Source organism: Danio rerio, chromosome 2, assembly GCF_052040795.2.
Source record: "Danio rerio strain M-AB ecotype USA chromosome 2, GRCz13ab, whole genome shotgun sequence".
Classification (NCBI taxonomy): domain Eukaryota; kingdom Metazoa; phylum Chordata; class Actinopteri; order Cypriniformes; family Danionidae; genus Danio; species Danio rerio.
Window position 1 is genome coordinate 38,831,640 of NC_141022.1, and position 27,980 is coordinate 38,859,619.

The 27,980-nt window shown below is 34.5% G+C and overlaps 1 protein-coding gene across 3 annotated transcripts; it reads left to right on the forward strand.

Moving 5' to 3' along the window:
* Positions 1 to 280: 280 nt before the first annotated feature.
* On the forward strand, positions 281 to 27,980 carry kiaa0040 (KIAA0040 ortholog). Of its 3 annotated transcripts, XM_087238735.1 has the most exons (3): positions 281 to 351; positions 13,563 to 13,683; positions 21,237 to 27,980. In XM_087238735.1, exon 3 carries the CDS (start codon positions 21,717 to 21,719, stop codon positions 22,050 to 22,052), a length of 336 nt encoding a protein of 111 aa, XP_087094861.1. In that variant the 5' UTR covers positions 281 to 351; positions 13,563 to 13,683; positions 21,237 to 21,716; the 3' UTR covers positions 22,053 to 27,980.

Here is a 27,980-nt window from a genome sequence, read left to right on the forward strand (position 1 = left end):
AAAGTGGCCCGATAATGCACTTTACGGCCCGATCACCGCCTGCAATGTTTGAACCCTCCGGCCTTAGAAGTTCATCTCTCTATTATGAGAGTTGTAGGTCCCTGTATGGGTCTGATGTAAGTGGGCAGAGCACACCACCCCCCCAAATCTTCACAAGTCACTGAACGCTGCCAACTAATCACTTCTGACACCAGAAGAAGAGGCTGGGCGGCTGCCTGTAGGAGGACTCGCTAATGGCAGAGCACACGGGTTAAAACAGACACCATGATCAAACCACTGCAGCCGCTTCAACAGAACCAGTGGAGGTGTGTTCAGCGTGGAGGAATACCAGCAATCACTACACATCTGAAGGTAAGCTTCATACTGCATTCTTGTTTACGGAAGGATGAATAGTTTGCTGGAAGAAATGATGTGTTTGTGGTTGTAGCTTTTTTTACTTGACCTTGACAGGTCAGTGCCTGGAAGAAGAGACTGTTAAGTCTTAATAGGCCTCTTTCTTGCTAAATAAGGGATAAATATAATATTAGTACATAAATGTACTTTTTGAAAAGGACTGCTTCTGTGACAGTTTAAGGTTCAGTTGTTTCTGTGAGTTTGGAACTGGAATAGTATGATCATTAAGTCATGACATAAGTTTTAATGTTACTTTAAATACATTTAATTTTAAAGTGTTTTTAATCTTGTGTTAAAAACTACTTTTTTTCATAATTCCAAAGTATCCATAAGTACATACAGTTGAGGTCAGAATTATTAGCCCCCCGTTGTATTTTATTTTCTTTTTAAATATTTCACTGATGTTTAACAGAGCAAGGAAATTTTCACAGTATGCCTGATAATATATTTTGCTTCTGAAGAAAGTCTTTTTTATTTTAAAAACTGTTTTATTTTGGCTAGAATAAAACTAATCATTCATTTTTTTAAACCCATTTTAAGGACAAAAGTATTAGCCCTTTTAAGCTAAAGTTTTTTTCGATAGTCTATAGATCAATCCATCGTTATAGAATAACTTGCCGAATTACCCTAACCTGCCTAGTTTACCTAATTAACCTAGTTAAACCTTTAAATGTCTCTTTAAGCTGTATAAAAATGTCTTGAAAAACATCTAGTCAAATAATATTTACTGTCATCATGGCGGAGATAGAATAAATCAGTTACTAGTAATGAGTTATTAAAACTGTTATGTTTAGAAATGTGTTCTAAAAATCTTCTCACCGTTAAACAGAAATTGGGGAAAAAAATAAACAAGGGATCTAATAATTCAGGGGAGCTAATTCTGACTTCAACTGTCGGTTTCATATATGCGCATATATCCTCATATAGGTTCTTTCCATGTGGGTTAACAGTTCTTTAGAGCATGGGGTTTTATTTAGGCTTAATATAAATGATAAAGTAACTAAAATGAAAACAATGATACGTGTTATTTTTAACTTATTAATTAGACATAGTTTTGATTGTAGAAGGCCGTGTTCATTCACACAGAGACACGGTAAGTTCATGTTGCACCTCATTTCAGATGCTTGGATTTCTAGGGCACATTTTAACTTGCATGAGATGAAGAAAGGGAGCTCTTATACAAAGCAGTCTTTTCTGAGTTTGTCAGCCATGTTGGGAATTCATGCTCTCAGGCAACATCAACCTTCTTGTATTGAGCAAGCCTGAGCTTTTGTCCTTTTATCAAGATGTCACAACATACGGTGCGAAAACCACAGAAGTGCCCTTTAGGGCTGGAAAACCCAGTAATAAGTATGGGCCTGAGGCTTTTTATGGCATGCATTATTTTGCAATTGTTTTTTTCTTTTTGCCTCAATATGGTCCAGGCTGGAGCCAATAGTTCAGGCCAAGTGAATCAGTCTATTTTAGGCTTTCTGTTGTCAACCGAAAAAAAAAAGGTATCTTTGAGTTAGATCATTGGAAACTGAATTTCAGATGCTAGTGACTTCATTACTGTCTTTAACCACATCCCCTCTCCTCCGGTCCCAAAAAAGCTTCTTCCTTAAAAAAAGATGAAGTCTTTTTTTTTTAAGGGGAAGGAAATGTATCAGCGATGTTCTCACACCTTTCTGAGTTTTTTTTTTTTCTTGTGAGATACTGGCTTGATATACTTTAGGTAACTTAGCTAATATTATGAACAGCAATGCCAACCTAGCATTAAGAGAGCCATTATTTATATTAAAATCTAAACATTTAGAATGTATTAGATCACAAATTTGAAGAATACTAACAATTTCAGTTGCCGTCTTAAAGGAGACCTCCTGGAAGAAGAGACTGTAAAGTCTCAATGGGACTCGTCATGTCTAAATAAAGGATAAATATTATATTAGTACCTAAATGTAAAAAAAAAAAAAGGTATTGAAAAATTACTGCACCCATGTGTGACTGGCAGTTTCTGAAAGTGTGAAACAACTACGCTGTGTGTGTAATCGTTTTAATGTTATTTTAACAGTAATATACATTTATATGTTAATTAATTTATCACATCTTTAATATGATGTAAGCTGAAACTACTTAAAGTTGGAAAAAAAAACTGAAATATTTAAAACTTTTTTTTCTTTTCATTTCATTTATTTATAAAATAAATTAGCATATTTGAACAGTGTGTAGCGAGCTTGGGAGGTATTTAGGCTTAATATAAAGGATGAAGTAATTGAAAAAAAAGGAAAACAGTTAATTAGACATTGCTTTGATTGCAAATTATTTTTTTAAATTATCTTTTTACCTCAATGTGGTCCAAACTGGAGCCAATAGTTCAAGCCAAGTAAATCATTCCATTTTAAGCTCTCTGTTGTCAACTGCTGTTTCTGTTGTCGTAAAAATAATGTTTAGTGTTTAGTTTTAGTTTGCTAATGATCTCATTACTGTCTTTCACCACCCAAACCCCAAAAACACCCCCCAAAAAATGTTCTTCCTTAAGAAAAGATGGTGTCTTTTTTTTAAGTAGAAGGAAATGTATCACAGCCATGGTGTCACATTTCTCTGAATTTTCTTTTTCTAGTAAGATACTGGCTTGATATAATAGAAGGAACTTAGCTGACATTATAAACAATATTGACAACTAGACTTACAAGATAAAGTGTTAAGAGAGTCATTATTTAAATTAAAATCTAAACGTTTAAGATGTGGTAAATCACATATTGAAAGAATACTAACCTAACCATTTCAGTTCCCTTTGACAAATCAATGAAAACTAAAACTTTCTTCAAAATATCACATGCTTTACAGAAGAATTAAGGACATATACACACTGTAAAAAATCCAACTTGACAAATGTTGAAATTGCTTGATTTTTTTTGTTGGTTCAGCAAAAATCTGTAAAAAAGTCTGTAAAACTACATTTAACACATTCAATCAACTTAAACAAAGATTTTATTCATTAAGTTAAAAAGATGAGTTTTGTGAGCAACACTTTGCTAGTTCATTCAAAAAAGCATCTGCCAACTTGTTTTTTTGTGTTAAGTCAATCTCTGACTTTTTTAATGCAATGAATATACAAGTAGCATAACCTTTTGTTGATTGAAAAGGTTTCAAACATGTTAAATATTCTAAAAAAATTATCAATGGCAGTATAGAACCTTTTCCCAGAGATGGGTTGGGGCTGGAAGGGCATCCGCTGCGTAAAAACCTGCTGGATAAGTTGGCGGTTCATTCCGCTGTGGCGACCCCAGATTAATAAAGGGACTAAGCCAACAAGAAAATGAATGAATGAGTATAGAACCTTTTATGGTTTGTATTAAAAAGTAAATGCTGAGTGAGAATGCTATTATTATTATTATTATTATTATTATTAATACAATAATAAATATCGTTATTCTTCACATTGTTATTAAAAACAACAAAAAACACTACAATACTTATAGTAACTTTATTTGAAACTTTTCATTTGCAATTTAACTTTATTTGGTGCACATTTGCAGAAATAAGCTTGCACGCACATTATCATCTCGTGTTTATTCATTACCCTTTAAAAAAAGAAAGGCATACTTTGATATTCCAATATTTAAAAATAAACCACGCACTCAAAAATATGTTTCTCAAAGGATGATATAGCATCATTCTGTCTTGAGCTAAACCACGCCCTCGTTACGATGGTTGCGCTTACGTAACGTCAACGTCTCAGGCGGGAGAAATTGAAAGCATTGTACTTCGGTGGGGAAAGAGGCAAGCCGTGGAAGAGCAATCTAAATAGTAAGTGTGCAAAGATTGTAGTTCTTTGTTTAAGACACTTCATCTAAATTTGTCCTCCTAAATGTTCATCATATACGCGCAAAAATGTGTGCAGATGCGGCGCTTAGTGATTATTTACATAATCTCTCTTTGTTATGTGATAAGAGTGAATGAATATTTGTGTTGCCGTAAATCATATCCATGCCCTGGGTAGCAGGAAGTAATCGGCCCGAGCTCGGCTGCCTTTCGGCGCCTCCGGCTCCGACTCGGCATCAACGAGTGTTATACGGGCGGAGTGTGGCCCGCAGCTCGCTCGCGCACATGCGTTTGGGATGCAGCTGTAAACACTGGCCAGATTCCTGTTAACCCTATCTGGCCCGAGTCTGTCTCGGCTCGTATAAGGACTCGGCTTGTGTAACTGATGACAACCGATTAAATTCTTATTTTATCTAGTAATTTGTTAGCTCCACGTTTAATGATAATTTGAGAAAATATATATGGTACAACAGCAACAAAATAATAAAAACATTTAGTGTGGATGGTCGCAATGTTTAGATGCAAACAAAACAATATTATTTATAAATGGATTATATATATCATCTAGGGAAAACAGTGTAAAATGCGCTTATTTTCGAGATAGCACGCTTCCATGCAGACTGTTTTTTTAAGCAGAAGTTTGGTTTCATAAGAAACGCATGCGTGAGTCAACTCCTCATCCAAACTCCAATCCAGACGGTGGCGGTAATGTTCCAAAAGCTGGTTGCCAACCGCTATGATGATCACAAGAAGAAAAAGAAGTTTGGCGTTTCAAAACAGTGGATTCCGGTCAGAAAGGTAAGGTTTTTGCTGCTTGCATACTGTATACTTTGCGAATTTAATGCTTAAAACATTTTTACAGTGTTAGGTTATTCTTAAGTTATTGTTTAACTTGTTTATGCAGTGCATCAGTGATCGTTTACTGTTCTCTTTAAATTATCATTCTATTATTAAGAGAAATATATTAGTATGTGCTTTAATTTATATGTGTTAGCCTATGTGAATCAATTATATCTTATGTTCAAGTTGTAGTTTGCGCATGTAAAACTAAATTTCTTAAAGCAGATTTTGATGGGTTTTATTTTTTGGTTATTGACAGTTATACTTTCTGATTTAAATGAATGGGTATAAATGAATATTTTTTTGGTTAAGTCTTACTGTTCTTGTTTAACAAAGGTTAGTGAGGTCATTTTGTAGCACATCACAGAGACCAATAGCACATTCTTATGAACATGTGAATAGGCATGTTATAGTTGGGTGATTAAAGTCCATGCTGTAAACTGCTGATACATTTTCAACATAGATTGAGCTTTTCAGACTTTACATTACTAATTGCTTCACAAACAGCTGAAATGATTTATTGTTATTGGCTATCATCATCATCAAACATTTTCCACAATGGTAGGTTAATCTTCATGGGTACAGAATAATGCATGTGCTTGGCCATCTTACAAATCTATGTCTAAGATTCATAAGGCTGTCTCTCTGCATGAATCTCTGAATAAATCCTGTGTGCTGATTATTTACACCATAGGTATTATAGCCATTAATTAACTTTGATAGTATTTCAGGATTTTAACTTTTTGAGGGGAGGTTAACAACAATGTGATGTTTTATTATAGACACACATGAGGAAGCTCGACTCAGCTTGGCTTGCTGACAGATGAGGACGGTGATTGCCCGTCATACACCTAAAGAAAGAACAGGTTTGTTTGCAATTATTTTAAACACATACTGTCAACATTATGTCATTGATCTATTACACTGCCATTGTCATTGATCTAGTGTCCTGCACTATACTAAAATAATGTTTTGTTTTGTAAATGTATCTGATCAAGGGGCATTAAAGACACAACTATAGTGAACGTGATGAAGAAAAATTATTTGGAACAAAGAGGCTGGAGAAAAAACTGATATGAAGATTTCAGAAATTGATGCAGCACCGCAAGTACCATCACCACCAATGACTATGGCAGGATCCTTAAGAACACCATCAAGATGCACAGATGCTGTACATTCCAGTACACCTATGAACATTTACAGTCCTTGTTCAAGTGCAGTCGGAGATCAAGACAACTTATTGCAACTCGTCATGTCTTTGTAAGAATTCAAGACATCACTAAATTTGTAATGGCTTAATGCAGCTAGAAAGTAAAGATCAACTAGAGAATATCAGCAGTGTCTAACCCACTGTTGTATTTACACAAGTTGCATGAGAATAAGCAACAGGTTGATTTATACTAATTTGTTATTTTTCTTTTTTAGCACGACTGAAAAAAAGTTTTAAAATCATGTGACGTCATAAAGCAGCAACTGTGCCTGATTCTCACAAATCAGCAAAACCAAAACAGACGTGATGAAATTCCAGATGTAAACACATTTGACCTTTCTTTGTCCAAATTGATTTGGAAAAACTTGAAAATCAACTAAACGAGTAGCCCGAACAAATGAAGAAACTGGTAAGTTTCTTGCTTATTTCTAAGTGTTTTATGTTTATTTATTTATTTATATGTTTTTTTGCTTCGTAGGTAGCCTACTTTGGAATCATTGGTGTTTTCCACTAAGCAGTTTGGTGTGTCCCGGGAAAGCTTTTGGCTCACTTTTTGGCTGAACAAATTAACTGGAGCAGGGCAAACCAAAATGTGGCCTTTCATGCACTCTCCCTTACGACTGTCTAGTCAGTAAGTTGGTTTTAAATATACATTTCAGTACAATTAGGGGCTGTTCCATCTGTGTATTTCTTTGAATCATTAATCAAACGAACAAAACATCTATATATATAGTCCCATTTAGGTTGTACTTATATGAGAGCAAGCATCTTTCTTTTTTCATTTGTACTTTTTCACTACTAATTGTTTGTTTATCTTTTAATCACAGATGTAGTGAGGAGAAATGTCCATACCACATCACTGATAAAGAAGTGGAAAAATGCATTACAAGGTGGCTACAACGTGCTCCTGACAGGGCTGGAGGAAGGAGGGAAGAAGAGAAAGCTAATGTGTCAAATGTCTACATCAATAATTTATTTTTTAAACAACATTTTAAGTGTATTAAGATGTTCCCTGATACTTGGGTAATTTGTTTCTTTTATTTGCAATTTTATATATATATATATATATATATATATATATATATATATATATATATATATATATATATATATATATATATATATATATAAAATGACAATATGCTAAATTCTGAAAAAGCATCTTAATACATTTTTAATTAACATAATATAATAAAAAATATTAATAAAAAATTGCACAAGACATATAAAGATATACAAGTCAAATTTTATATATATATATATATATATATATATATATATATATATATATATATATATATAATCATCTCACTCATTTAAATGTATTATGTTTTATTTATTAAAAATGTTTCTTAAGAATTCTGCAGTTCTTTTTACAATTTTGACTTGTATATTTTACATATTGTCATGGGTATTTGTAAGATGTTTCTTACATATGCTAAATTCTGAAAAAGCATCTTAATACATTTTTAATTAACATAATATAATAAAAATATTAATAACAAATTGCACAAGACATATAAAGATATACAAGTCAAATTATATATATATATATATATATATATATATATATATATATATATATATATAATCATCTCACTCATTTAAATGTATTATTATGTTTTATTTATTACATTTATTAAAAATGTTTCTTAAGAATTCTGCAGTTCTTTTTACATTTTTGACTTGTATATTTTACATATTGTCATGGGTATTTGTAAGATGTTTCTTGCTATATCTTAAATTGGTTTCTATATTCAGGTTTATATAAAATTAAGCTGTTTTAAGATGTGTTTTGTACAATTTATAATTCAAGTCTATTGGGAAAACAGGGTTGTTTTAAAAACTTCTGTGTATGTGTGCAATTTCAGATTTTGTCTTTAAATCTTCCTGTGTGTCTTTATTGTGTAGTTTTATTATTACTTGTGCACTACAAAATATTTTATTCAAGTTTAGTATTATTTGTTTATTGCAATCAATAAATGTTTATTATTATTTATTTTGTCCTTTGTTTGATAATTTTTGTTATTGGATATGTATGCTGTTTGCATTTTATTCAAAGGTTGAACGCAGTGCCTACACTTTGCCTTTACATTATGGCCTGCGTTTGCTGGTATATAAATGCAAATGGTTGTAATACCATGTATCAAGTACCAATATAATACCAAAAGGTTTTATATCAAGGTATATTGAGTTGCGCCAGCTCCGGGCTGCAGCGCACATTACTCACGGGCCGATTCTGGCTCGGATGCGGCAGCGAATCTAGCTGGAACTGGCCCAAGTGTATTTTACTATCTAGGGTGGCTCTTAAAGTGACAGCGCGTATATTCCAACTGCTTATTATTATATTAAGCAAACAAAATCAAATCAAAACCAAAATAATAGTAATAAATCGTTCATTTTGAACTGAAGGTGTATACAGTGGAACACTTATTACTAAAGTAAGATCCTTTACTGGCAGTTTTAATATCATATTTATCCATGACCAGCCAAGGTACTAGCACAAAACATGTAATTATGCAAGTATAGATTTTGAAATGAATTACAACAAATACTAAGATTTATATCTCAAGGCAACTAGTAATTCAGATTGATTGCTCTAATTGCCCTGCTGGAAAAAAAAAAAAAAAAAAAAACAGCATATGCTGGGAAGGTATATGTTTTGATGCTGGTATGCTGGTCTTGCTTGTTTTAATGCTGGTTTTGCTGGTCTTAATGTTGGTTTTGCTGGTCTCAATGCTGGTCCTAATGCTGGTTTCAATGTTGGTCTTGCTGGTCTCAATGCTGGTCAGGAGCAGCACTTAGACCAGCAAAACCAGCACTGAAACCAGCAAGACCAGCATTGAGACAAGCAAAACCAGCATTGAGACCAGCATCAAAACATACCTTACCAGCTTACGCTGTTTTTTCAGCAGGGTGTTGTGAATAATTTATGGGATATTCTAAGGTTATTAAAATTGATAGTGTTAGGTAGTCTCAGAGATGTGCTGTAATTGTTATATATTTAATATAATTGTTTCCTTTTCATGTGATTAATTTGACTTAGTGTTTGTGTTTTTTTTTTTTTTTTTTACAGATACACTACCTCGTTTTTGTACTTTAGTGAAGAACCGCAAGAAAATGAATGTTTTGGTAAAATGTATGTCTTTTTTTGCCATGTGTGTTTACTCCGATAACATTTTATTTATTAGTACTAATTTCCAGTTGTATTTTTTTGGTTCATTTAACTTCTGTAGTTTCAGACCATTCAGACAAGAAATGTTCAGTCAGCAGAACTTAAAAAAACAGAGCCATGTGTGTTTGCTCGGATAACATCTAATTTCTTAGTACTAATTTCCTTTTGTATTTTCTTCTTCTCTCAACTTCTGTCATTTTTGGCCATCCAGACAAGAAATGTTCAGTTAACACAACTTTTGCTCTGGTAACATATAATTTCTTAGTACTAATTTCCTTTTGTATTTTCTTGTTCACTCAACTTCTGTCATTTCAGGCCATCCAGACAAGAAATGTTCAGTTAACACAACTTTTGCTCTGGTAACATATAATTTCTTAGTACTAATTTCCTTTTGTTTTTTCTTGTTCACTCAACTTCTGTCATTTCAGTCCTGCAGACAAGAAATGTTCAGTTTGCACAACTTAAAAATATTTGTTGTGCTGCAGGTGCAGGTTTCCAGAAAACTACTAATGTTAAGTTGACTCAACTAGACATTTTTTGTTTCACTGACAAATTATTTTCAGTCAGTGTAGCTGATGTTTTCAAAAGTTGAGTAAACAAGAAAAAACAGAAGGAAATTAGTACTAAGATTTTTTTTGTTGAACTGGCTTAAAATTTTTTACAGTGCAGGAATAAAGTATGTATATACATATACAGGAATAAAACACCAACTATTCCAGTATATGTTTTAAGCATGCAGCGGATGCCTTTTGAGCCGCAATCCAGTACTGGGAAATATCCATACACTCTCACATTCACACACATACACTACAGCCAATTAGTTTTTACAATTCATTTATAGCACTTTTTTTTTTTTTCTGGACTGTGAAGGAAACCGAAGCAACTAGAGGAAACCCACACGACCACGGGAAAAACATGCAAACTCCAAACAAAAAATACCAACTGGTCCAGCCAGATCTCGAACCAGCAACCTTCTTGCAAAAGTGCTAACCACTGAGCCATCGTGTCACCTTCAAATCCGATTTCAAATCTGTTTATTTTAATTAACCTGTAAATCTTCTATCACTGTTTTCTCTCAAACTCTATATATAAATCTCACAATAGGAGGGAGGTTGCAATGGGTGTGAAGACAAGAAGTTTCATACCCAGTAACTGCATAATTTCTAAAATAAGTAGTTCCTTATTTTGAGAAATGTGTCCAGTACAAGAAACACAAACGTTGCCTCATACTGCACTAAAACCATACACAAAAACCAAGCTGAAAAAGCTGAAATCACAACAGTTTGGAGGGAACGGGTCCATTTATGGCAGAGCACAGAGCATTTTCTGTTCCCTCCTCTTGTTTTCATAGCACAGTTCTGATACATTTCATTAGAATGACTCATGAGTTGCAGTGGTGACTGGTTAGGAAGGGCCTGGACTATATTTGGATCCAGAGGCAGTCTGCTTTATTTTTCATTAGGGGAGCTGCACGTAAATCCAACACCCTTGTGTTTCCAAAGCACACAGTGTTCAGTTGTTCAGTCCTGCTGATTCTAAAGGGTCCAATCGGAGGACAAAACGTCAGGCTGGGAGAGGGGGATCTTGCCTCAGCTTTAGGATGTTTAGGGCAGGGTGTGAATAACCGCAATAACAGAAGTCTTCACCTCAAGCTATGAGACATCACGGATGATGAGTCCATCCAGTACAACACAAGCCCCGTCTGGCAGAGGATTACTCAAAAATGTCAAAAATCTGTGTCTGTTGAACTCTCACCAAAACAGCTATCACAGTTCAAACAGTGAACGCTTGCATGGTTAGAGATCTTTTAGTTTCACTTGGTTAATTAAGAGAAGTTCAAGTTTTGAACAAGCCCGAAATAAACATTCAGTTCTGCATTTTTTTATTTTTCCACGCATGAGAGATTAATCAAACAGTTCTTTTTTGGTTAATTTTGTGTCATTCATCTATTAAGTAATTATTAGAATAATTGTCGATCTTTTCTAATTATTAAATTAATTAAAAATAATTATTAGCATTCATTTTATTAAGTTTTAAGAATTGTAGGTAACTAAGCCTGTTCACTGAACAAAAATTAAATATACTACCCAAGATTACAGCTATTACCTTTTTTTCCATCTTTCAGCATAATGAAATAATTTATATTTTACTGCTTTTCAGTCTAAATGGATAACAGTTTCATAAACTACTATAAATAATAATAATTATATAAATAATATTTTATTAATATCATAATAACTAATTCCTCTTAAAGGGGCAGTTCGCCCAAAATTTGAATACCTTCATTATTAAATAAAAATTTCACTCTTCATTTGTTCAAAACCTACTCGAGATTTTTTTTTTTTCTGTTGGACACATAAGAAGCAATTTTGATATGCTGGTTATTGCACCCATTGACTAACATCACCTTTTTGGTAACACTTTACTTGAAGGGGGTTTCTTAAGACTGTTATGAAACATTTGTAATCATGTGAATGAGATTTTATTCATGCTTATGACCAGTGCTGGGGAAAGTTACTTTAGAAATGAATGCATTACAATATTGAGTTATTCCCCAAAATAATAACTTGTTGCGTTACTTATTTACTTTTTTATGGTAAGTGATGCGCAAGTTACTTTTGAGTTAATTTTCTTACCTGGCTGTGGTTTGATCTGATTTGGGGGGGGTTCTTCCTATTTTTAAAAAAAAAGATGACCTCTGCAATTAACAACATACTGTATAACCATCATTTACCTAAAAAAAAAACAAAAACAAAAAAAAAACATAAAATTTAATAATGCTGTCTTTAGAGAACTTCCTGACTCTAGAGCTATACATGATGTATATACAGATTAATGAAAGTTTCAAGCAATGCTACTTTTTGTCTTATAAAAAAAAGCACTGTCCATTCAGATAATCCCCTTTTCCTTTTCTTCCATGTCTGAAAAATAATAAGAATATTCCCAAGGCTCTGCCATCTTTCTTTCTGCCTGTTCTTGCATTCTCTCACTGCATGCGGGAGTCAACATGACCACAATTATTTTCATTCAGCAATTTATTATTTTAAAGCAAATGAACTAAACTAAAAAGTAACTCACATGACACGTTTAAAAAAGTAACTCAGATAATATTACTTAATTTTAAAAAGTAATGCATTACTTTAGTCGTATGCATTACTTTATTACTTTACTTGTAATGCGTCACCACCAACACTGTCCATGACAACTGTGTCATTAGCCCAGTTATGTCATCTTAAATGTAAAGATGATATTGCTTGGGATAAATTTGTTCATATAAAATAGTGGTCACACTTTACAGTAAGGTATCATTGGTTAATGTATTTACTAACATTTACTAATACATTATTAAGATCCAATTTTTTTGCAAGTTAACATTAGTTAATGCAACTTGAGTAACATGAACTAACAACGAACAACTGCATTTTCATTAACTGATGTTAACTAACATGGATATATACTGTAATAAATGTATTGTTCATTGTTTGTTCATGTTAGTAATTGCATTAACTAACATGAACTAATACGACCTTATTGTAAAGTGTTAGCCAAGTAGTCATAACAAACAATGTCATCTTTGATTTAAAATGTCATAATTGAGCGAATGACAATTAATAACATTTCATATAAGCTTGCATATAATTTAACTTACATTCAATGATGTGTGTCATGTTATAACTATAAAGGTTTCATGACGGTCTTATGAAAACCAACTTCATGTAAAGTGTTACCTTATTTTTTCCCCTACTATGGAAGTCAATAGATACCGTCAACCATCATTTTTATTTAAAATATCTTTTATTGTCTTTGTTTAAAACCACATGAGGGAGGGTAAATGTCGAGGCAATTTTCATGGTTAACTACTATATGCCTTTAACTTTAGTTCCTCAGAAAGATTCCATCCAAACTAAAAGCTTGTAGTGGGCACTATGTAAACACAGTGACACATTTTCCCCTCCCTCCGCTCAATGACATCACAGAGACGCAGAGTTTATAAACTAACCACAAGAATGCAGTGTGTCAGGCGAAAGAGCTGCGAGCAGACAGAGGCTCTTTCTTATAGAGTTTAGCCCAGGAAAAAGACTCAGAAACAGAGCGACTCGACTCCTCCTCTCCCTCTCACTCTCTCTTACACACATACAGGCTCCAGGTACAGCAGTGAGTGTGTCCTGCGTGACATCCATGCTGAACAGCAGATTGTGTGGCTGAAACCAGGGTTATGTGATGCCCGCAGAGACGTCTGGACTGACCCTGATCAGAGCCGGTAAGGTTTAACGCTTCTGGGCTGAGAAATGATGGATTGCTGGCCTGATGAGCATCTGTTTGTCACATGTGGCATGGCTGAGAAGAGCTAACTCAATTCAGGCCATATGCCCCTGTAACTTCTGAGCTCCTCCGGCATCCTGACTGATGCTCTGCGTAATGGAGAAGCCTGTGGACATGCTGAGAAATATGTCTTTTTCTGATTCTGATCTACAGCACATGTGCATTCTGCGCTGGGACTTGCTCAACTGCGTTCCCAGATCTGACTGATATTGCTGTTGACCTTTTGCAGATTGGTCCTGGCAAAGATGTGGCAGAGCTCATTTTGTTTAGATGGCCGCTCGGAATTTGAAGTCGGAAAAATATATTGGCAAAGTGGGAAGGCAGGAGATACAAATCATTCATGAATATAAACCGGGCAGCGTAAATGAAGGGCAGGTGGAGGCTTATATGGTCGCTTTAAAAGTCCTCCGCTTTTGTAAATATTTCCATAATGGGTCAGGCGTATAAGGCAAGTGTTTGAGCTTAAGACAGATGCTTTAGGTTTTGTTTAGCACCGAGCTTCCAACATGAAACTGAGCATAATAAATCCACAGCTTTCTCGTGCTCGCCCTCTTTCTCGCAGACACATTTTTGTGCCCTGTGGGCCTGTGCTGTATTTAGACAGTGTCCTCTCTTGTGTGAGGTTAATCATGTCCCGGTGTTTGTCTTTGCTAAATGTGTTCAATTTGGTTGTGAGCCTCAGAAACAAAATGACGAGCTAAGCTCCTAACAGATTGGGGTTTTGTGATTCAGGAGCTTTGGTTGAAAACAGATTATTGTTTATATGATTGAACAAAAATAATGCAATTTAAGTTGATTAAAGGGATAGTTTTTCCAAAAATGAAAATTCTGTCACCATGTGTTTCAAACCTGTTTGAGTTTGTTGAACACACTATATATACTGAAGAACTGAAGCCATTGACTTCCATAGTCAGTTTTGTTGCTAATATGCACAGAAGTGTTTCTTGCCATACTGATAAACTTTTGCTGAACGGTTAATGTGACTTTTTCCAATTTTATTTATTTATTTTTTTTACACTATCAATGTTATAATGTAGTTAAATATAATCAGTTAAATAGACTTCTGCATTTATTTAGTTCAATTATAAAACAAGATGAAAAGCCATTTAAACGCACGTTCCCATCAGCATTATTAGCACAGAAACTCCATTGAATATTAGAGTAAAATAAATGTTCATATTTTAAAGACATGACAGGGGAGTATGTAATTTAATGCAGTGCTTCTTGTACATTCTGAGACCCACTTTCTACCGTATATTTATCAGACAGTGAAGATTGCTGATTTTAAAGAAAACAGACCTTAAACTTGCTGATTTTGTAATGGCATACAGTTGCGTTTGACCCAGGTTAGTGAAAAATTCTAAGTCGATCTGCATATACCCTATTAGACCATGTTTAAAAAACTGCTGATATCAAGATGTAGTAATTGGTGTACTGTTTTATTTGTTATGTCATTTATCATGTTTTTAATATTAAATAATTCATTAAACAATGCCCACACTTTTGACAAAGGAATATGGATTAACCCATTTAATTAAATTTTTTGCTAATTAAGCTTAATCGGGTTAAGAGTGTGCTATTAAACGCTTGAGACAGCTGCAAGTTTAGAAAACACATGCAAAAAGAAAAACACTAACAAATTGACAACACACACACACATGCACATTCTCACAAGAAATGCACCACAAAAAGTGCAGACCACAATGAAAGTGTCAGGCAACCCCAAAAAGTGCTTATACACCACTGGTCAAAAGTTTAGGGTCAGGTTTTTTTTTTTTTTTTTGTATTATTATTTTATTTTTTTTTATTAATATTAATAAAATTATTCTGTTCATCAACATGGCATTTATTAATTGTAAAAAATAAATTAATTTAGTTTAATTCTTATTTATTAAATATTTATTAATTTCGGATTGTATGTAGTTTCAAATGAAATTCTCCAGTCATTCTTGCTTTTATGACAATAAATAATAATAATATTAACAATCATATTAACAATAACAGTAATAATTAATATTAGAGGGATTTCTGACTCTGAAGACAGAAGCAATGAAAATTCACTGGAATAAAGTATTAATTTAAATAATAAACTAGTTTTGAACAGTTATTTTATAGTGCCATAACATTTCACAATTTTACAGTTTGTACTAAATTTTGATTAAATAAATGCAGCCTGGGTGAGCAGGAGGAGCTTATTTTAAAACATTTAAAATTCAGACTGTCCCAAACATTTGACCAGTAGTTTGGACTGTGTCTTTGGACTGTGGTGAAACCTGAAGGAAACCCATGCAAACATGCAATCTCCACACAGAAATGCCAACTGGCCCAGCTGGGACTCGATTAGGTGACCTTCTTGCTGTGAGGCGACAGTGTTAACCACTGCCTTTTCCTGAATCATCATTTTTGAATGAATTGTTCCTGTCTATACATTTTTTATAACATGCTAATCAACACCTACTACCGTAACAATGTAAATTTTCTACATTTGAAGCTGCAAGTTATACCATATTCATACTAGATGCCATATGGTGTCAAGGTGATTTGAAAATGACAGCTGTCAGAAAGCAAGAATCAGTTGCTTTATCTGGTATAATGTATTTAAATGGGGGACAAATGACTCCCTGTCTGAGATGATTCACAACGTCCTGACAGAAACAGGATGTTTGCTAGCATGTCAGTCACTAGTTCTACCTTACACATGCATCACTGTAAATGGCGATTGAGAATTGATCAGGAAGCATATTTTAATCATGAAACATCAAAAAAATAAAAATAAAATGAGGGCCAAAATAACATAATCTGACACGGTGACTAAAAATATTTTGCAGTTTGAACCTGACATTACTTCAAAAGCACTAGTTTAATTCCTACCATAGAAACAGTAGAGTAATTCTGTGTCAGAAAAGAAAGACAGAAATAATTATCATTGTGGTTGAAAAGGCCGAAGCTGTTTCATAACTCTACTTGACATCTTCTCTCCTCAGATCAGGGGCTTGTCAAGAGTTTAAGATCCTCTAATGATTAATTGTTCAGCTCTAAGAGCATTTCTGCAGCGATGCCATAGAAGAACCATTTTGGGTTCCTCAAAGAATCTTTCAATGAACATTTTGTTCACTCATTTATTTATTCATTCATTTTCCTTCTGCTTAGTCTCTTTATTCATCAGGGGTCTCCACAGTGGAATGAACCGCTAACTTATTCAGAATATGTTTTACACAGTGGATTCCCTTCCAGCTGCAACCTAGTACCGAGAAACCCCATAAACATTCATATTCACACATATGCACTACAGACAGTTTAGTTTATTTAATTCACCGATAGCACATGCCTTTGGACTGGGGACGAGACTGTGGACCATGTGAACGGGGAGAATTTGCAAACAGAAATGCCAACTGACACAGCCAGTACTTGGACCAGCGACCTTCTTACTGTGAGGTGACAGTGCTAACCACTGAGTCACCATGTCGCCCAATAAACATTTCATAAAAGATTTTATTTATTTTTTTCATTTCAAAGAACATGAATGATCTACGAAGCATGATGAAGCTTTTGTCCAATGGAAAAGTTAAATGTTGTCCGTGGAATCAGATTTAAATGAGTGTGGTTCAATCTAACAGCCTCTTGAAAACATTGGGAGGAATTTGATTCGATGTGTACAGCAGCATGTCTTTGCATGTAACCGATGTTGTCAGTGAAATCGGGAGCTCCATCCTGGCTTTGTGTGTAGCAGAGCGAGTCTTCCTGTTTAACATTCCTCTGTGGATCTGAGAATTACTTAAAGTGATTGTTCTTCTTCAGAAGGCTCGTGCTGAGGAGGTGAAGGATAAGAGTGAAAACGTAGAGCCGAGCACTCTTTAAATCTTACGCAAGCTTGCAGCTAAAACTTCAAAATAGGAAACACGATATGAAGCCTTTCAGCACAAAGCGACTGTGAGATTTTTTTGAAATCGTCTGCTTTTGAGAAGAGAGCTGCCTCTTTGTACAGAGGTGTTTCTCGTATTTAAGAAATTCTGCTGCACCAACAGATTTCCTGTTGTGAAAGTGTATGCAGGAAGCAGGCCAAACACATCACACATATGAATCATGCAGACAAAACAACATGCTGAGGCTTCAGAAAGTCTGTTCAACAACAATAAGGAAACAGTTTATTTGGTTTGATCAGTGTCTTGGTTAATTTGTGAATTAAAAGATCATATAAATTGTTGGTTAGATATGATACTTTGTATTATGTTGCTTCATGCGTTTATTCAGACTTAATACATTTAAGTGTCACATATTACATGTTATCTTTCACTTTCAGTCTACATATAATGCATCTATTTTCAAGGCTGTTTTCTCAAATTGCTTTTTTTCATGTGCACTGAGCCACAGATTTCCATTTCAGCAGCATTTACACACACACACACACACACACACACACACACACTCACACCAGACTTTACGGTTTTATTGTATTCTGACACAGTGCTTTCTTTGTAAATCAGAGCTGCACTTAAGCCCGAAATTATTCATATTATATTATCCAATATATAATATTCATATAATCAAAATCATAATTCCGGCTTCACTGTATATCAATTTATTTCATTTTATTTATTTATTGTGATTTTGCAATGCAGAGTGTTAAAAAGAGATATTCAAAAACCTCTCTCTAACTACATTTAACGTGTATGTATTAACAAGACTATGTATGCAGCATGATATTGCATACACTGATAAAAATGATTCATTGGACTTACTAAATTTAAAGGTACTGTGAGTGATAGCAAACAATTTATATGGACTGGATTTAAACAGATTTAGTTGCACATTAGTAAATTCAATTTGTTTGTTTTAAATCAAGCCCATATAAATTGTTTGCAATCACTTACCCTAAACTTTAGTAAATCCAATGAATAATTTTTTTTCAGTGTACAGTTGAAGTCAGAATTATAAGCCCCCCTTCAAATTTTTTTTAGAAGTGTCTTAAAAAATATCTAGTCAAATATTATTTACTGTCATCATGGCAAAGATAAAATAAATCAGTAATTAGAGATGAGATATTAAAACTATTATGTTTAGAAATGTGCTGAAAACATCTTTTCTCTGTTAAACTGAAATTGGGGAAAAAAATAAACAGGGAGGCTAATAATTTAGGGGGATAATAATTATGACTTCAACTGTATGTATTCAGAATAAGAGTCATTGGTGTATTAAAACATAATATAAAAAAAGATTATTGATGTACTTTGATTAATGATCATGTAAAGTTTGTATATCCTTTAATGTCTTGCCTTAAACATAATTTCTATAGTTTTAAACCTAAAGAAATCCAAACTTCATTATTAAGCTTTGAAACTGTCATGAATTTGTTTCGAAAGATGATTAAGAGCTTGTAATAAAACTCACAAAGTCATACAATTAACAACCAAAAGCTTTATTTTGTTATATCACATTTAACATTAGTTTCAGAGCAGTTTCTAATGTTTAAAGTTTTACAGATGATCTTAATTCAAGGAATTTTATTCCATAATTAATTGATCCTAACTGGCTTAGTTGGCAAAGCATTGTTTAATAGCACAAAAAAGCCTGCATTTTAATAAAAGAGCAACATTTTACAGCATCTTTATATTTATTGGCATTTAATGAGTTTAATCTGACTGAATTTAAAACTTAAAGAACAAAAATGAACTTTATTGCATTCACAACATACACTTCTGTTGTTTGTCAGCTGTTATCTGGAATCTGTCACAGTGTATCTTTTTATCATTGCGGTATGTGTTTTGACATCTGTGTGTTTCTAGATGACTATACCAGTTCCTCTGTTCATTAAAATGATGTATTTTCTCTTGTTTTTTAATGTATATTCATCTTTTAATCTTTATTATATTGATAACGACAGGACAAATGAACAGATAATAATGGTAATAATTTAGGGCTGATAGTTGTTTTTGTTTTTTAATTACATTGTGGTGACTTCTAATTAATAGAAAATTATTTATAAATTAAAATAATTGCAAGCTAAATTTGCATAAGAAATTACCCTAGGGGTCATGTTAAATGCAAAAAGCATCATTCACAAAAAGTAGCTTTAGAAATAAATTATTAATTTGATTCAATATAGACTTGATTTCAAACATAATCTTTTTAGACAAAATTTAGTGCAGATGTATTTACAGAATATTAACTATATATTGTCCTTAACAATATCTTTAATGGAACACAAAAGAATGACATCCATAAAAAATAAATAAATGATTCTCTAGAATAGATTAATAATGTATAACAATGCTGAAAAATAATGAAAAAAATATATAATATGCTTTATTTTATTGGACTTTTATAGAGCGCAAAAAAGGTATTCAGGCCCACCTGGTTAAAGAGGTGGTTCTTTTTTTCTCCAAAAATGTAACCTTTTTACAGTCATTTGCCTCATTTTCTATTTAACTATGAAGTCCAGTATTTATAGTTTAAATAGCTACTGCATTTTAGTGACATTTTAAGAACTATCATAACCACACTTTTTAATGAAGGCTACCAAAACATTTCCGAAAAATTTAAGGTATATGACAAGTATTATTTCAACACTTTATTTTTATCATATATCGTTAGGAAAAAAGGAATCTATTAAGGAATCTGCTTTTTAAGGCTAAGTAACCTATTGTCATTTATAAATTAAATAACAAACTGGCCAGCACATTCAACTTTCCTCAGTCAGAATTTGGCCAATTGAATAATAAAAACATTAAACATAATAATAATAATAATAATAATAATAATAATAATAATAATAATAATAATAATAATAATGTTGTAGAGCTTCCCAAATTTTCTAGCCTTTCTTGTAAAAAAAGTACATTTGAAAATTCATGAATAACAACAAAAGCCTAATTAGTATTAAAATAACCTTTGCTTTATATGTAAAATGCTTTACATTTTACTTTGGTGCTTTACACCTTTTCATTTTTTCTTCAAAGACAGAGGTCCAAGATTTAGAATAAAAGTCTCCATTTAAAAACAATACAGTAGGTCAGTAGTGAAAGAGAACTTCACTCACATCAGAAGTCTTAAAACCTTCTTCGATAACCTATTTTCAACATTTATAATGGCAAAGCAGTCAAAATAGCATGAATGAGCTCATGCAAAGACAAATACTGGACCTTTGTCAGTAGAGGGTGGGTCTTTCGAACCACCCCAACCCCCCCTGGCTACGGGCCTGGAATTAATATGTAAATATTCAACACAAAATGATTTTTAAATCGAGTTTACATACATAAAACTTAATATATATCTTGACCATTCATTTGGATAGATTGATTTTAGACCTGCTTTGACTGGTTTATCTGTGCATTCATGATTCCAGCATGTCCTGCAACATTGATGTGAGTCTAAATACACAAGAGACATGAAGTCACTGGAGAATCTATAGCTGACTTAACTTCTGCTCTTTCTCTCTTTCTCTCTCTCTCTCTCTCTCTCTCTCTCTCTCTCTCTCTCTCTCTCTCTCTCCAGAAATGCCCTCATTCCATCACATCTGCGAGAGTCAGCGCAGCAGAGACTAAAATAGAGTTGGATTCTCCAGAGGGTCTGAAGCTGAGAGGAATCCACCCAGCATAAACACGACCCACCATCCTCAATCCTCACCAGATATCAATCGTCAGAAGTCCAAGAGAAACGGTTTACGAGCGATGCTTTGTTGTCAGAGCCCAAAGGCAAGGCGTTTCATGAGATGAACACTGTAGTTTGGGATTAAAGCAATAACCGTGCGTGCATGAGGATCCATCATACTACAACCAACTTGTGTGATATTTCTTCAAGATGGGACCTTCTGTGATGTCAGGAAACATTCAACAGGCCTGAATTACACTTAAACCGGACACTTTCTTGATCCTCAGATAATAATCTATGCTAATTACTGCTTTAATCGGATCTACGGTGGCTTTACATCTTAGAACGCATTGGATTTGATCTGGGAAGAACTCCCGCTCAACCATGAAGGAGGCGATCCTGCAGTTTCTGAATGATGTATGGAGCGTGGCTTCGGTCAAGCATGAGCAGGGTGTCTACAACACGGTTTGTCTTGTTGTTCTTCTGACTCTGCCGCTGGTTGTGCTCTTCACATCCGTGCTGGTCTGCTGTCACTGTTGTTGCTGTCGTAATGCTGGTGGATGCCGCTGCTGTGGACAGAAGGGTGAGACCTCGGTCACAAATGTGAAATCTGAAAAGAAGAAGAAAAAGAAAAACGGCGGCCAGAACAGCGAGGACTTGTGGATCTCTGTCAAAGCAGATCCCATGAGTAGTGACAGACTGGCACTCACTATGGTGTAACGTGTTGAGCAGTTTTCTATTTATTTATCCTTGTGGTACAAGTAAAGGTACAAATGTGGGTTTACTGAAATGTGCCTGAATGTAATAACTGTAGAGAGACGAAGTTCTGAAGTGAATGAATGCGTGGGAATATGCTGTATGATGTGTGTTTGGTCAATGAATGGTTTTCACAGTCCATGTTTGGTAAAAAGAAATACATATACAGTATGTGCAATACATAAGGCCTTTATTGCTGGCGTTTAACACATCATGACTAAACAAAGGTGGCCAATTTGATCATGTAAAAACCATGCCTTAGACTTATGGTTTCGGTTTGACTGGTTGACAATAGGGCTTGGCGATTTGGCCTTAAATCAAAATCTTGATTAATTGAACATGTTTAACTCGATTACAATTAATGAGCAATTATTTTTGGCTATAAATTTTTTTTTTCGCCCTCTCCGCATGACCTACACTCGTCAATGCTACCAAGCTGACCAATCGAAGAGCTTGCGCTATACGTTGTCGTGACGTATAGTTAAACATGGCGTCAGTCACGTGAGGGGTACGCGCAGAATTGCCACACATGGTAGGGATAATAATTTTAAAAATTGTACTGTAAAAATTTGATTGATTATAAGTTGTGAATGTCATTTTCATTTACTTTTCGATTAATCGTCCAGCCCTATTTGACAATAAAATTGGCACTTTTGTTCATGTGATCACATCTGTTCATTAACAGTTTTCCATTTATTTATGGTTGTGAATTGCATGATGGGACTTTTATCTCTGCTATGTCAACTTTTGATGTTGAAAATTCAACTCTACAGTTTAACAAAGGGACTTTCCTAGCAGGCACACAACATCATAAGATGTTAATATTAGGTACGATTCAGGTCATGATGTCAGGTGACCAAAATTCAATGTCTAGCCAGCATCTAAGTACAATGTTATTTTGACGTCCAAAAATGAAATCAAATTACCTTGATATTGGGTTTATTTTACAATGTGTTGGAAAGTGACCAAAATCCAACATCTGATAGACGTCATAGTGGTAACGTCTACACAACGTCACCGTGTAACATGATTAGACGTTGATATTTGGTTGATTTTAGGTTGGACCTTGGACCTTGGTTCTGATGTCAACTATATTTTCATTTCCAAACAAAATCCAACATCCCTATGACAATGGGGTACAATGTCACTATGAAGTCATGGTGATGTCCTGTGCCTGCAGGGTTTTATCAACATTTTAGTCATCTGAAATATAAAGTATAAGAAATAGTGTATAGACAAATAAGTCTGTAAAATAACGTACTGGCAGTTTATTACACAGGTTTTGTTGCGTAATATACAACACCAACTCAGACAATATATAAATTTAAACTATTAAAATGTTAATAAAAGTCTCTTTTTGGAACTTTTCAAGGTTAAAAGTCATTGGAGGAAAGATCAATGTTCCATATTGCAATTCAAAAGCATAAACAAGCAGGGAAAAATAAAATTTATAAAATCATCGACTACTAAATATGAAAAACTGCTAATTTACAGATATTTTTAGTGTGTAGGGCTGTTGAAGCTACAGTAAACATGACTTGGTGGTGCTAAAGCAAAAAACTCTCTAGCTGAGCACATATTATTAATGAGCAAGAAGATTCACTGAGCCAAGATTGCTGCATCTCAATTCGCATACTTTAAGAGTTCACACTTTTTGATATTGATTGACAAATGTTAGCAGGTTTGGCATGCTATCCTGGGAGAGAACCTTAAGCTCGGAGATAGTTGAGCACAGGGCTCCCGCCTGGTCAGTAGAGCATGTAAGGGAAGTACGAGATCAGGTGGTTCTCGAAAGCTCCCCGTGGTAAAGAAGGAAAGGAGGAGAATGGGTGGATGGAGGGTTTCTTCTGAAAACGAAGGTTAGGGAGTATTTCTAGCTAGACTACTTAAAGTGAGTTTGGATTAATCTGATTGGCTGTAGATGGGTGACCAGCTCCAGTCAATCATGTCACATGCTCCTCTCAAACTTAGTTTGAAAAACTTCACTTGTAAAACTTCACATATAAGCCCTAAAAATGTTACTTTTTTGTAAAGGGAAAATATATACTTTTGAGTGTGTAACAATAGAGTATGAACACTTTGGGACACACTGCTTTCTCATTAACAGATCATCGTGTTGCTTAGTTATGACCCCTAGCTGTCATATTTCATTTGCTACCTTATTGGAAAAGCAGCAGCAGGATAATCTGCAATTCACCAGTCTTTCATGCTGAGAAATCTCCTCAGGTGTTTGTATAATTATGCATTCAGACGTTAAAATCCAAACATGTCTTTGTATAAGCTCAGTATTGTTGTTGCAGATGAAATATAACACAGAAAACACAATATTTTCCAGTGGGCTAGATAATAATTAACAGTCATACAAACAACTTTACAAAAGCATCTCTACTTGGTCTTGCGTGTCCGCCATGTTTGCAGTTTATTTACACTTTTCACATGTTGTAGTTCTAATCGAATTTAAGTCCAACGTGCGATGTACTGTGAGCAATATCAGCAGTTAGAGTATGAACGGTTCTACACTTAAAACTTTTTCTGGAAATAGTAAACCATCCAGGAACATTTAACGTACACCTTTCAACATACTACGATTTGGGACATGCTATTTTATTTACAAATACTATTTAGGAAGGATAGTATGTGAATTGGGATGCAGCAGATGATTGTGGAGCTGCTTGTTCACACAAAGAGCTGTATGATAAACGTGACAGTGATTATAAAAATGCAGACAGAAGTGTGGAACAATCATTTCTTCATTGCTGGTGCTAAAGTGAACTATTAATGATTTACTTGCCAGTAAACAAATACCATGTGAGTAGATTTAACCAGCACATAAACACAGCCTCTTTCTTCTGTGTAACAAGCAAGTGTCAGAAGTTTAAAGTTGCACAGCGCCACTTGTGTAAAGGAGTATTCTTTATTTTTATTAAGCATCATCTAATATCAGGGAGTCATTTTGTACTTTCACTTTGTTCATCCCTAGTGAAAAACATCTGAGTTGACAATGTGCACGAGCAAAAATTAATGTGTGCATGAGCCTATACTCGTGGTTCTCAGTTCTGGTCCTTGGGCCCCCCTGGCCTGCACATTTTGTATGTTTTTCTTATTTGACACACAAGGATCAGTTCATGAATCTCTCTATTAACAAGCTCGTGATCTGAATCAGGTGTTTTAAGTAAGGAAGACATACAAAATGTGCCGCTCGGAGGGGCCTGAGGAATTGAGAACCACTGGCCTATATAGCCATGGCAAAAACTTTGATTTAAGAGGACATTTACACAAAATGCTTTTTTTATTTCAAAATTTGAAGTCAATATGCCTCTCTTTTTTATAAAAACATCAAATTTTCAAAATGACTTTTAAATAGCATTTCCTCATATTTTTATTCATTCCACTGACCTGTGTCTTGCAATATTAGCACTAAACCATTGCATGTTTATATGGTAAACAGTCTTCCAGTACAAGGATTTTTAATGCCAGCTTGAGAAGACACATTATGAACTACAATTTATTGGTCAACAGCATAATCTGAAATGAAGTCTGAAGCTGGCATTACTGTCCACATTTGTGTGCTCCAGCCAGTCTAGGTGTTAGTGGTTTTAGTGACTCATTTGGCAGGTTACACTGAAAGCTTTGTAGATTGCAAGATATGGCTTCATGAGTATTTATAGATGAGTCTTCAATGATTTATTCAAGAGTTTTCAAATTCATTCAGAAGTGAGACCTTTCTATGATTAACTTTTCACATTTGCATTACACAATCAGGGTGACATCATGGCTGAATGGTTAGCACTGTTGCCTCACAGTAAGAAGGTCACTGGTTCGAGTCCTGACTAGGCCAGTTGGCATTTCTGTGTGGAGTTTGTATGTTCTCCCGTGTTGGCGTGGGTTTCCTCCGGGTGCTCTGGTTTCTCCCACAGCTCAAAGACATGCACTATAGGTGAATTAAATAAACTAAATGGGCAGAAGTGTATGTGTGTGATTGTGAGAGCGTATGGATGTTTCCCAGTACTGGGTTGTAGCTGGAAGGGCATCCGCTGTGTAAATCATATGCTGGATAAGTTGGTGGTTCATTCTGCTGTGGTGACCCCTGATGAATAAAGGGATTTAGTAAGTAAAGTAACCAAAATCGAACGTCAAGCCAACATTTTAAACCAACGGCACACTGTAAAAGAAATCTGTTACTTTCCATTTTACAAAACGTAAAATACCAGACGTTAAATTACAGAAATTGCCTTAAATTTAAGTTTACGGCAAATTTCTGTAATTTACCATCTGTTATTTTACAATAAATGTTTGTAATTTGCCGGTCGTTATTTTACGTTTTTTCCAGCACCTCAGCTGCCGGAAAAAATAACAGATTTTTTTTCAAAAATAACTGTCATAGTGGTAACACCTACACAATGTCAAGGTGTAACATCAGATGTTGATATTTGGTTGACTTTAGGACGTCAGCCTGACGTTGGATTCTGACTTCGACCCGATTTTTATTTCCAAACAAAATGCAACATCCCCACGACATCGGGGTACAACATCAATCTGATGTTATGTTGACAGCCTGTGCTGGGAAATGACCACAGCTGTCTGCTTCTAGAGAAGATGACCCCATCACCATAAGCAGAATAATTGACTCCAAGTAGTTGAATTATTCAAAAGCAATGCACACCCAAATCATATCTCAAAGCAAAGTCCAGTATAAACATTACTGTTGTTTGTCAATGGCAGCTGTCACAGGCTTGACCATCCCATTTAACAATGTTCAGTTTTTACTTTGTAGACTTCGAAGACGATGCAGTTTGCAGCCTCTGAATTTAGACATGTAAGTTGAACTTCTTCCATATTAAAATCCTGTTTATAAGAGCTGCAAACATGTACCAGCAATATTTGAAACAAATGTGTGATGCTCGATTTACATTTCTAATCCGCTCAGATGTCAAAAACGTGTCAGATTTGTAAAGATGCTTGTAAAAGCTCCTCTTAAATTAAATAGAAAAGAAAAAAAAATGCATGCTGTGTTATACAAACGTCAAACTGATGCACTCAGTGGGTCACAGCCACTTGTCCTTCACTCCAATGCATTTAAAATGAGTTGCTTTAAATGGCTGGAGAAATTGATAGTTTCCTTCAAAAGTTTCTCTTTAAATGTATGCTCTTCTTCCTGCCATGATCTGACTGACATAAGCATTATTTACAGGGAGACTGTGTTGGATTTGAGGCTGATAAGGATGGGTTTACTAGAGAGTAGTGCAACAACTCAGTGACACTTGTCTTATAATCTCCTCCAATGCATTGAGAATGATTATACTGAGCTCAAACACACCATTATGATCAGGGTTGTGTGTAATTGGGCTAGCTGATAAACAAACTTTGATCTTTTTTTGCACTTTTCAGAAGCAGATATGTTTGCTGTGCCGTAATTAGATGTTTATGTGGGTACTTCAACACTTTCTGATTATGCATGTCAGAAAGTCGTGCATTAACTCTCGTCTTGCTCTTTTTTTCTCTCTTAAACTGTTGTGTTTGACTGCAATGCATTTCCATATTTCTGGTAAAGCAAAGCGCTGAATTATTCATTGCGTAATCAGTGAGGTTGGATCACACTTGCCCTTCATTGATTCGGGTTTCTGTTACAGCAGGATCAAAGGAGAACATTTTTCATTTGTTTGAACAATGAAGCTGTCGGGTTCTGTTTCCTCTGCTTTTGTTCAACAGAAGTGACAGCAAAGCTTTGATCAGCCCTGTTCTGCATGAAAATGACTGTCAGTTTGTGCGAATATGCTGAAGAAGCATTTTCCTACTCAAAGTCTGTTGCTATGCAGATTGATGCATGAATATTTTATTTTCAGCTGTCTTTTTTTTAAATGCCAAATTTAATAAAATTATTTTTTATATTTA